The following is a 12655-nucleotide window of genomic DNA, read 5'->3' as shown; positions in this document are numbered from 1 at the left end:
TACAAAAACCACAATCATTAAAACATAATTATCTTGCTAAGTTGTGGCACTTAGACGCTTCCGTAGTATAAGCCTTGCTACATAGTTTCAATTTGAAGTAAATCGGACTGACTCTGTGTCTCGCTGGCATCGTCAAAATTGGGTATGTGTTGTTCATATTTACATTTTCTTAGTTGTCTTGAATAATTAAAGTATATTAAAATGTATATGTATCCCTATTAACATTACAGTCACGCGGTAGCAGTGACCAGCAAGTTTTCAAAATAAACGGCTGATGAAGTTTTATTAAATTATTTACTCTCATAAATCAAGGATAACATAATTTCAAACATCTATTTTTCGTTTTATTCGTTTTATGGAGTACTTCGAAACTGATGACTTTCCAATCTTAAGAGCTGCTTGGCTACATTCATAAAAAGAAAGAAAATCCACCAAAAAAACGTTGACAACGTAAAGAAAGCAGCAAGTTTAAAACCCCCCACCTCGGCTCACTTTTTGAAACTTGGTCCCATTTTGAATATCAACAGCAAATCGGTGTTTTTAACGTTTAAACAATAACATCATTGCCATTAACATGCCTACTTGTTATTCGTTTAATTCAATCATTGGTCATGAACTTAATAATTATTATAAAACAAAACATATATAGGATATTGGCCAAAAACAACATAATAACCTTTCTGATCGTTCCAGAATGCTAACAACTTAATATCGCATCGGCACATTAAAGATACATAACACTTCTGGAAATGTTTTAAGTTGATAATTATGACAAAGTTTAAATCAGTATCTTTTACAAATGGGACCAAGTTTCAAAAAGTGAGCCGAGGTGGGGGCTTTTTAAACTTGCTGCTTTTTTACGTTGTCAACGTTTTTTGGTGGATACTTATTACCTACAGAATCTGTTTGTTTGTCTCTTTGTCTGTTTGTCTGTCCGCCTCTTTTCTCGGAGACTGGGGTCGCACGTTCCTCAAACTTGGTGGGTGGGTGCAGCTTGGTATGAGGAAGAACCAGTTAATATTGGTTAGTGGGTCAAGGTCACCCAAGGTCATCCAGGGGTCAAATTAGTCAAAACTGTTTTTCTCGGAGACTGGGGGTCGCACGTTCCTCAAACTTGACGGGTGGGTGCGTCTTGACCCGGGACAGAACAAGTTTGTATTGGTTAGTGGGTCAAGGTCACCAGAGATCATCTAGGGGTCAAATTAGTAAAAACTGTCATATGGGCATGAAACTTGGTGGGTAGGTGCATCTTGACCTAGGACAGAACAAGTTTGTATTGATTAGTGGGTCAAGGTCACCCAGGGGTCATCTGAGGTCAAATTAGTAAAAACTGTTTTCCGCCTATTTTCTCGGAGAGTAGGGGTCGCACATTCCTCAAACTTGGTGGGTGGGTGCATCTGGACCTCAGACAGAACAGGTTTGTTTCAGTTAGTGGGCCAAGATCACCCGAGGTCATCCAGGGGTCAAATTAGTAAAAACTATTGTATGGCCATGAAACTTGGTGGGTACAGTCAACTTTTATAGTCAAATTTTTGGAAGGTCATTTTGGGGTCATCCAAGGTCAAATTGCTAAAAATTGTCATATGGGCATGAAAGTGGTGGGTACAGTCAACATTTAGAGCTAAATTTTGGAAGGTCATTTTGAGGTCATAAGGGGTCATCTGAGGTCAAATTAGTAAAAACTGTCCTATGGGCATAAAACTTGGTGAGTACAGTCACCATCAGCCAGGTAATCGCGACAGCCGAGAACCGCCAAATACGGGTAACCGCCTAGTTAATGTTAATACACAGGAAATGAGTCACTGAACCAATAATCGCATTCATATTTCTATACGTCTTGCGTTTAATTAAGTTAAGGCCAATCTATCAAAACATGCATATGTACAGTAAAGCATAGAGTAATATGTTCTCTCATTTTCATGCACACATGTACTTAGGGACCGTTCACAAACAGTTGTTAGGAGGGCCTGATGCAAAAAAGGGGGCCTGAAAAGTTTTGACCCTCCTAAGGGGGGGGGGGCTGAATAAAATAACCACACATTTTCCTGGGAAAATTGAGTTTATATGCTTTTCTATAGGGTTTACCCATAATTTTCATGTCAAAAAGGGGGCCCTGAAAGTTTTGAGGTCTATAAAGGGGGGCCAAAATTGTTCGCGATGAATTGTTTTTGCATCAGCCCCCCAAGTGTTTGTGAACGGTCCTAATACTACACAGAAAGAGGAGATCGATTCTAACGATAAATAACGCTGCTGCCACTTTGTCCACAACTGTTGCACGCGGGGCCTCTCTACTGATACAGTGAAGCGAACAGTGTAATGTTACTTTTATTTTCGCTCACTGACATACCTTACCTTTTCGTGCATTATTAAGTTCAAGGTCACATGGAAAATCTATCAGTCAGTCCCGGCAGTCAGTATAATGCCAGCTTGAACGCTTATGAAATAAAAACAGCGCCATTGGACTCGGATGTGTTTGTAAATTATTACCGTAAGTAACCCAACTCTTTCGTTGGTCGGATCAAATGTCAATCGAGATCAGTACGTGGATAAAATAAACATTAAAATTACTTGCGTACAGAAGAGCTTGCAATACAAATATCTGCGTGTGCTGCAGAATCCGCAATTTCCCATAAAGGTGCAGAATTGGTAATTGCACAAATAGCCTTCAATTGCAAGAAAGTGTGCAATTTGTATAAATAGCACAAATTGCACAAATAACCAGTTGCTTAAGCAATTTTCACAAATTGCATAAATAGCCACAGATAGTTGCAATTGATGCAATCTATGTCGGACAAATTGCATAAATAGCCACAGGTGTTGCAATTTGTGGAATTTATGTCAGTAAAATTGCACGAATAGCCTACAGTTGCAGGAAAGTGTACAATTTGTACACAGCTGCGGGGAGTTTAGTGGGGGAGTGAAATCAACCCCACCAACCGTCAGCCCATGTTTATTGGTTCCTTCTTCCTTGTGGATATTTATATTTACATGTTCAACCGATGACATAGCTCCCGGAAGCTGGGCCGGATTTACCGTTTGTTTGTTTGTTTGTTTAAACGGTCGCTCCGTGTGGAGACACGCTTGGGTCCTGATGGGACCAGGCTCAAACAAAATGCTCAAACCATGCTAAAAAGCCTATATAAGCATGCTGGCCTATATGGAAAGAGAAGTGCAGATTTGAAGACAAAGAACAAGGAAAAGAAGGCCACTCCCAACAATCAAGTTAACAATTTTACTGTCAGCCTTTGGGTCAAGAGAAAGGAAGTGCTTAATCCAATCTCAACTGCCACATGTTCCTTTTTAGGCCGATGTTTTGGAACAAAATATGGTACAATTGAAAAATTTTGCGCGCTTCGGGTGCACTGGCCCTTCACATAAGATTCACTTTCAATTTGTGGTAACATTGTCTGAGATTGAAATTTTTCTACTAATGTCCTAGTAAAATTGCAAGAAAATATGATCGTCTCCCTCCAATTGTCATTGGATAATACCGTAAAACCTCGTCTACAAGCATATAGGGTGATTTTGATGAAAGCTAAATTAATACGAAACAGACGTAACTATGCCAATACAATACAATGGTTTTACAATAATACTTGTTTGTACGAGGGTTGGTCAATAATATCCCGCAACCATTATTTATCTCCGCTCATGCATGACTTAGATGACTGTTACTTACGATCAATAAAGTTTGTACCTTTGTCTTTCAAAACACACAACAATTAGTATCAGAATACCTTTAATTACGTAATCTCATTTGCATAAAGTCATTGCCATATGTACACTGACAATTGTCAACATTGGCGGGAAATTTGAATTGTAGTTGAGGAACGTGTAATAAAAAGAAGCAGAAGTAAGGAACAAAGCAATTTACAAGCCTTATTTTTGGTACGAGGTAATCTGAGTATATTCAATTGATAATTGTGAAAGAGGAAATGTATCCGTCAACAGATCAGGAAAAGGACTGTCTTTCAACTTCACCCAAAAATAGGCCTTAACGACAAACAAAAATGGTGTGAAAATCGGGAGAAAAGAGCCCACACGGTAGAAGAAAGAATCCGAATTATCTCCAAAATAAAACAAAAACAAATATGATTATTGATATGGTATGAGAGATCATAGTCAGGACAATAGAATTTGTTGCAATAATAATAGAAATATGCGCATGCGTTGATGGTACGCATGATTGAAAGTACCAAAAATGTATGAAAAAAGTAAAATTTCATCAAAAAAGCGCTAAAAATATGACTAATACAAGGTTTGCGGAATAGTAGCTGTGTGAGTGAATTGCTATACCAAGTCTTATGCTAGAATTAGACATACCTTTCGAAATTCAAATTTCTTATTCAATCCAGAGCCTCTCTATGGTGTGCTACTTTGATTACAAAAACAAGACCTTTTGAAAACAAGGGTTCATTAAGAAAGAAATGTTTGTGATTTCACCACTGGGATCTCCCTTTTTAATAATCAGTGGATTTCCAATCAAACCAGGTACCATTTGTTAAATTTTGCCATCGATTAATCTTTCTATCTCTTATTATGTAAATAACAATGGGTGATAAAGCTTACTCAAAATTGGAGATATTCATCACGATCCCTTTTCTTGAATAAAAATGGTATAGATCTAAAAAGAGTACAGCATCATTCCTATGTTATCGGTCTACAAAGTTGCAAAAACCGCGCCAGATTCCATACTTTTATTCTGGAGATATTTCGAATTATGTAACAATACCTCAATTTAGCGCGAGATTTTCTTGACTATTTTTCACCATAAATCAGGCAGTGTCCATACACTATTGTGTTTATGCTAATGTCATTACGTAATCAAGTATTCAGCATCGCTAATACATATTTGTTTTGAAAGGCAAAAGTACAAACTTGTATTTAGCATAAGTAACAGTCATCCAAGTCATGTATGAGCGGAGATACACCATAGTTGCGGGAACTTATTGACCAGCCCTCGTATACGCTTGTATCGGTAATTTGTTTGCTCAAACTGCATAATGTGATATCTGTGTTTATGTAGGGCGCCTATCCTTGTAGACGAGGTTTTACAGCTTTTTACGGTAGGCTCCCTATTTTTAAACCAAAATTTGGCCACTTGAGTGCGCATGCCTTCCTTAAGTTTGGGACCTCCCAATCTTGGCCTGGCCCAGGGGCCCAAACATGCGGATTTAGAGGGGGCACAGCCGGCCCGTGCCCCCCCCCCCTTTTGTCGGATCCCAAAAAATAAAAATAAAAAAGAAGAAAAGAAAGAGAAGAGAAGGAGGAAAAGAAAAGAGGAAAAGAAAAGAAAGGGAAAAAAGAAAAGAAAAGAAAGAAAAAAGAAAACGGCACAACGTAAAAAGAAAGAAAAAAAATCTTCGGGACTATAGCCTAATAAATCTGTAGTGAGTATCATACACCGGGGTGGCACTCTCCAGGCGCGGATTCAGGGGGCGGCGCCCCTTCCTCCCCCCCTCTCAAAAAAAAAAAGAGGAAAAGAGAGAAGAGAAGAGAAAGAGGAAAAAGGAGAAAAAGAGAAGAGAAAAGGAGAAGGGGAAAAGTTAAATTGCACGTATAATTAGTAGGCCCATGCCAAATAAACCGCACAGTAGCTCACAGTCTGGTATGTCAAAAGTAGGCCCTATATAGGCCTAATATAGGCCGGATTCTTTTAGGCAGTACTTGTTGATTTCTGATGGCCCGTCGATGATGCAGGGCCCGTCACATTTTGTCACCAAAGTCAGTATTAATACGGACTCCATGCTGACTTCGATCCATGCCGAATCTCCAAGTCTTATAGGCCTATTAAAGTGTCAGTGTAACATTTTACAAATTGAGTTCGGGCCCTGTTTTGTTTTAAAAAGCAATGATATACTCTCGTATAGTGTAAAACAGATGCACCAAATGGCTTCAATTGGACCTTCATTTCATAAAATTTCCAAATTTCGGAGGGGGAACATCAGACACCCCCTGCCTGTATAAACAACTGCCCGTTTTCGCTTCTGTATTTCACACCCAGCACTCTGAATTTATACAATAACAGTGAAAAAAGGTGGCTTCAATTGGCCTGTCATTTCGCAAATGTTATATTTTCGGCTTTTTTCAAACTCAAATTTTACACCATAATAGTGCCAAAATGGTCCACCAAATGGCTTCAATTAGGTTTTTATTTTGCAAATGTTTCTCATTTCTGAGGGGGCATCCCCTCAGACACCCCCCATGTCGCGAAACTTTATGGGTACATATAAAGCAAATTTTACAAAAGAGGTCAAAACTTGTCCAAGAACTACTCTAATTCCCCCCACTTCTCGCAAATGTTCGCCTAATCCAAACTAAAATTTTACACCATAATGTTGACAAAATGGTCCACCAAATGGCTTCACTTGGGTCTTCATTTTCCAAAAGTTTCTCACTTCTGACACCCCCCTGCGTCGCGCAAGCGCTCCGGGATGACCGCTTCGCGGCCATTGATTACAGTTTTTTATTTTCAGGAGTGTGCCCCCCCCTTTCTCGAAATTCTGTATCCGCCCCTGGGCCCAAAGACGGTAAATCTGGTCCTGCCAAGAAGGCAGTGGCGGATTTAAGCTGCCAGCAATTCAGCAGTTGCTGACAAGGCCCTTTTGCTATTTTGGCCTCCCTGCGTAAGTAATTTAAAACAAATATAGCAGCATGGTTCTGAGCTGATACACCCCTAGCATTTGAGCAAGATACCTTTACATGGGTACATGAGCATCATATTTTAAATATGGGCCACTGGGACCCAATTGTTGAATGACATTCGTAGTATAAGTACACTCGTGAAAATTTAAAGGCCTGTGGATTGATAGAATGCGTAAGGTCAGAAGCTAGTTTTGTAGTACTTCCGCTGCATGATAATTGCCTGTTTCGAATAGCGTCTTGCCCCCGCAATGTAAAATGTAGTTTAGTGTGTGGGTAGGTTTCAGTGGCGTTATTTCTTTTTCCGCCATGGCGGTCTAACCCCCCGAATTTTCACTTAATATAGATGTACTTTGACTTGGGTCCAATATCTACCATGGGTAATTTGCTATATCTTTATCAATATAATGATTGTTTAAGGCAGAAATCGTGCGAGTAGAAGCAATTACAGTCCTGAAATCATGCAAACCCCTTAAAAGCAACATCACCAAGGGTAAATATGTGGCGATTCAGACCTTGAAATGTGACGAAAACATCGTTATTTTACCCGCAGACTAGGGTAAGTCTATGGATGGCCAAGTGGTCCAAAAACGGTCCAAAGGTTATACGTGTAAGATTGCATCTTACAATCGTGTAAGGTTGTATCTTATACGCGTAAGATTGCATCTTATACGTGTAAGGTTGCATCTTACACGTGTAAGAATGAAGAGGGATTCTTAAGTTGACGAATCACAGAGTAAAACATCACCAAGGGTAAATATGTGGCGATTCAGACCTTGAAATGTGACGAAAACATCGTTATTTTACCCGCAGACTAGGGTAAGTCTATGAATGGCCAAGTGGTCCAAAAAACGTGTAAGACAGCGTGTAAGGTTATACGTGTAAGATTGCATCTTACACGTGTATCGTGTAAGGTTGCATCTTATACGCGTAAGATTGCATCTTATACGTGTAAGGTTGCATCTTACACGTGTAAGAATGAAGAGGAATTCTTAAGTTGACGAATCACAGAGTAAAAAATCACAAACAACCAATCATCTTACGCGTTGCAAACTTCGACCAATGATATGTAAAGACGTTTTAGATTTGTAACACCCACGACTTCTTATACGTGTAAGATTTTGAATTTAGTGATGGACGATAGGCGATATTATTGGCGGCGTACCGAGGATAAGTATAGAGCTCGTCACCAACATCGTAAACAAGGAATTTTTCTAAATTTGTATGAGTGCTACAATGTCTTGTATGCCGAAACTCTGTCAGGAATTGTTCCGATTGTTGGACCGTCATGGTCACATCCCGATTTATCTCACTTTCTGGTTACTTTTCTCAGTTATCTGGAGTCAATTTGTACTCAATATCAATTAATTTCAAGAGGTATAGGCAATTCTTACGCGTGCAAGAAATGCTTTGGCGAGATTTCATTGGTCAAAGATGAATACGCATAAGATGATTGGTCATTTGGGGTTTAAATATGGGTTCTTTATATATGATTCGTCAATTTAAGCAACCGGCTGGATTCTCAGACGTATAAGATGCGATCTTACACGTATAAGATGCAATCTTACACGTATAAGATGCAAACTTACACGTGTAAGATGCCATCTTACACGTGTAAGGTTACACGTATAATCTTACACGTTTTTTGGTCCACTCGGCCATTCATATTACTCTACTGTTGTTATGAATAAAACCTACTACATCAAGAAGAGCAATGATCTCTTAAATGACACCAACATGACCAACACCTATAAGAAATTGAAACTTGATCCTACCAACAAGCACAAGAAGAAACTCGTTTCTAGTGCTCACTCAACTGAAAGATTATGTAGTCTCTGAAGACGACAATGGAAATTGTACCCGACCCCTGAAACCACCGTCAGGTATTATGGTCTGCCCAAAATCCACAAAGTCACCATACCTCTCAGACCTATCATCTCTAGTATTGGTTCCATCACATACGATACTGCCAATTTTTGAGCCAAGATCATTTCACCGCTCGTTGGGAATACTCCTTACCATATAAAGAACACATTGGATTTTGTCAACAAAATAGGGTTCTCAACCTCGGCGATGATGAGGAATTGATTTCGTATGATGTCACCGCACTCTTCACCAGTGTTCCCGTTGAGGAGGCTTTGGACATAATCCAACCTAGACTTGAGAATGATACTACCCTTCATGAAAGAACTAATCTTAATCCTTCCCAGATTGTGGAATTATTACGTTTTGTGTTGACTACCACCTAGTTCACCTTCCAAGACCAGATGAACCAACAAATTGAGGGAGCTGCCATGTAACCCGCTGGTTGCCAACATCTTCATGGAAGCATTCGAAGAACAGCGTACTATGGTTATATCTATAAATTCGCTTTTATAAATACGCACATGACCCATGGGCACGACATACCAAGACCAGCAAGCGTGACCAAATTCTCATGCATTGATCACTATACAGTGCAGAAAGGGATAGGAACTCTGTAGATAAATATTATCAAATTTAAGTATTAATTGAATTGCAAAATTATTACACATTTTGCAATTCCGAATTTGTAATATGTTATCAAAACAACAATATAATCACAAAGTTGCTGCACAGCAGTCTCATGTTGTTCCGCCTTTGCATTCAAATGTATAGAAAGACCACTCGCTCTGTCGCCGGTCACTTCGCACTTCACTGAAGATTAATACTTCACCTGTCAAGCCCTCTTACTGGGGAAGATATGTGGATGATACCATGGTGGTATTAAAGACAGAGGACATCGACACCTTCACACGTCATCTGAATAGTGTCAACCCGGCGATTAAATTCACCATTGAGAGGGAAGAGGATAGTAAACTTCCGATGTTAGACCCTCTGCTACACCGCAAGCCAGATGAATCCATCAAATTGATCATACCAACCAGTACTTGTCCTTTGAGTCGCACCACCCGCTTCAACACAAACGGTCTGTTGTTCGCACACTCATGCAGAGCCGATACCTGTATAACGGAGGAAGCCGACAAGATCAACGAGAAGGACAATATTAAGAAATCCCTCAGAATGTGCGGCTATGGAGATTGGGTTTACAACGTCACCCAACCTGTCACAGCTCCAGCTAGACAGCGTGCCATCAGAGACAAACCCCATATAGGGAGCACTGTTGTCCCATATGTCCGTGGTGCGTCGGAAGCTCTCCGGAGAATCTTCAGCAAGCGCGGTGTGTCCGTCCACTTTAAAACTATCAACACACTTCGCTCGGCACTAGTTGCGCCAATGGACAAGGTACCCCTTGGAAAATGTTGCGGTACAGTTTACCAGATCAACTGTAATGACTGCGACTCGGCTTATGTTGGTGAATCTGCTAGACCTCTTAACACCAGGATCGGAAAGACGTCAAAATTCTTGACAGAGAAACGGATTGGTTCCGGAGGGGCGTGAAGGAATCCATTCACATCAGGACCAGCAAAAAAATAAAAAAATAAATGTAGCTATTTATATAGCGCTTTATGCCGTAAACAGCCTCAAAGCCGTTATTAGAATATGTCGGAACCACGTTTGCTGCCTACAAATGGCGCAGGGTTCATCAGTACAACGACTGTGACTACCCCTAACAGCTTCCCATTGCACCTGGGTGGGGTGAAGCAAGCGAGACAAAGCGCCTTGCCCAAGGGCGCTACACGGTGGCAGGACGGGGACTCGAACCCACGCACGTAAAGCAAGCTCTCAGATTATGAGTCCACGGCCGTAACCACTGAGCCACCGTGCCCTCAAAAGTGATTTGAGCAACGACCAGGGCCGCCACAGACTCTTCGGAGCTTACAACTCTTTATTACGTCAGAGCATGTCACGTGACTCACGTCACGGTTCGACGGTCTCTGACCAGTAACAAGCATCTTTCACCAGTCCATCTATCGAGTGAACAAGGAATAGTGATACATTCCGAAAGCTCTCAGGTGAGATAATTTTCTGCTTTGAGTAGTAGTTTAATTTTACTCCATCGTAATGATTGTTTGTACTAGATTTGGGTTTTACGTATTATAATTGAAAGAACCAATGTTTAAAAGGTGCGTGCTAAAAAGTGCAAGATTGGGCTACGACTATTCATATTACCAAGTTGACAATAGCAATTTCCTTCATTTTGCATGCCCAAGACTTTCTTTATTATACCCAAAAACGGATTTTACTGTAAGAAAGTTATCTAGTGAACATAGTCTCCTTCACAGCCGGTTTCTGTTGTGTATGTTTGCGAATGAGCCACATGTAGACTGGGCCGTCAGGGACTACCAGGGCAAATTATCTTTTTTTACTATAACAATGTAAATATTAGCAAGGTCCAGATGTGGGCACCCTATAGCTGCTGATAACATGACTATTATTGAATCTAAACAAGATCTAAGCATCTCCAAGATCATGCGCGACTTACACTGGCTCCCTATCCGCAAGAGGATCGCTTTCAAGATCAGTCTACTTACTTTCAAGGCTCTTCATGGACAAGCACCACCATACATCTCGGAACTCATTACACCTTATACCCCTTACCGGACTCTTCGATCTTCGACGCAAAACCTCCTCAAAGCTCCTCGCCGTCGCCCACGTACAGCGTATGGTAGAAGATCATTTGCAGAAGATGCGTACAAAGAGTGGAACAATTTGACTTCGCATGTACGACTTGCTCCATCTATCAATGCCTTCAAAGCACAACTCAAGACTTTCCTATTTAATCAATAATGTTGTCATGTGCAATCTCGTTCAATTTACTTCATAAACTGTATTTACTGTATTTTGGGCAATCATGCGGAATAATGTCCAGAGGAAGAATGTCCTGATGTCGTGGTTTTGTTGTTGTTGTTTTTTCCTTGCTCATTCGATGGCCTGATATAGGCTACCACGACATGACATTCTGCTTTCTGTTCTCTTTTATTGTGTATTACTTGTCTTCATTTTAATTTACTATTCCTTTTGTATAATATGTGCTGATCCCTACTGATAAGCTGTCAACAAGGGCTTGAAATGTGATCATCACTAATTGATGTGTGGGTTGGGAGTGACACTAGTCATGGGAAATACCAGTAATTGGGGTAGATTAGTGGTTTAGATTAAATAAAATGCCATGCTTTTAAGGGATTGCAGGAGCCATACTATTTCAGTTTTGGCCAATTCCATGCCAAAAGTGCCTTTTGGAAATTTTTAACAAAATTTTGGAACATTATTGCTCAAAACAGGAGCATTTATTTCAAACTAGCTAATCATGCCTCCATAGATTGATGTCAGACCTACTGCAAGATAATAAAGAAAAAAATCTGAGGAAGTACCTTGACAGTTTTTTTTTTCATTATGAAAAACGTTACGGACGTTACATTTGACATAAAATGTAACGTCCGTAACACTAAATCAACAGTGTAGGACGATACAGGAGTATTAATTTCAAACTTACTTTTCATGTTTACATAGAATGGAGTCGGGGCTTACTCAATATAGTTAACAGAAAAAAATAAAACACAGAACTGAGTGGAGATAAAAAGGATATGTACCATCTGTCAAAAAGGCAGGCACTTTCGCGTAACGTCCGTAACGCTCGTTTCTAATTTCTGTAGCTAATTAACTAAGAAAGCCAAAACAAAGTTGCTTCATTATATTGAACATTAGAGTGTGTACCAGTATGTATCATTAGATTTATATTTAAAGTTTTCTTCAAGGACTGTATAATAGTCTGGTGCCTAAGCCAAAAAACCTGAAAGTAGCGTCCGCAATGTTTTATTGTGTTTTCTATATCTCTGAGGCCTACCGATTTAGGATCTGGCGGGTACCACCCTGGCACCCTTGAGCACTTTGAAGTTGTAGCAAATTGTTTGTCTACCAAAAGGAATTCAGAAACATAATAGTTTACATTAGCTCCGATGTCTGGTTGATGAGTTACGGAAACCAGCTTGAACCAAGAAGTACTCACTCGATCGATATTAAGACTATTTTGAACATATATCGGTGTTGTTGTGCAAAATACATGATACCCAGTAAAACTATGCTATCTGCA

At 40.0% G+C, this 12655-nt stretch overlaps 2 protein-coding genes across 2 annotated transcripts; both read left to right on the top strand.

Moving 5' to 3' along the window:
- Positions 1-9378: 9378 nt before the first annotated feature.
- Positions 9379-10062, top strand: LOC140147279 (uncharacterized). The gene has a single exon (XM_072169058.1). The coding sequence runs from the start codon at positions 9379-9381 to the stop codon at positions 10060-10062; it is 684 nt and encodes a 227-aa protein (XP_072025159.1).
- A 927-nt stretch (positions 10063-10989) lies between these two features.
- LOC140147278 (uncharacterized) lies at positions 10990-11352 on the top strand. The gene has a single exon (XM_072169057.1). The coding sequence runs from the start codon at positions 10990-10992 to the stop codon at positions 11350-11352; it is 363 nt and encodes a 120-aa protein (XP_072025158.1).
- The last annotated feature ends 1303 nt before the right edge of the window (positions 11353-12655 follow it).

The sequence above is a fragment of the Amphiura filiformis genome, chromosome 3 (genome assembly GCF_039555335.1).
Source record: "Amphiura filiformis chromosome 3, Afil_fr2py, whole genome shotgun sequence".
NCBI lineage: Eukaryota > Metazoa > Echinodermata > Ophiuroidea > Amphilepidida > Amphiuridae > Amphiura > Amphiura filiformis.
This window is presented reverse-complemented; position numbering and strand designations above follow the sequence as displayed.

Excerpts from the sequence above, each read along its gene's own strand:
- LOC140147279 (XM_072169058.1), top strand. The coding sequence starts at position 9,379 with ATGGTGGTATTAAAGACAGAGGACATCGACACCTTCACACGTCATCTG.
- LOC140147278 (XM_072169057.1), top strand. The coding sequence starts at position 10,990 with ATGACTATTATTGAATCTAAACAAGATCTAAGCATCTCCAAGATCATG.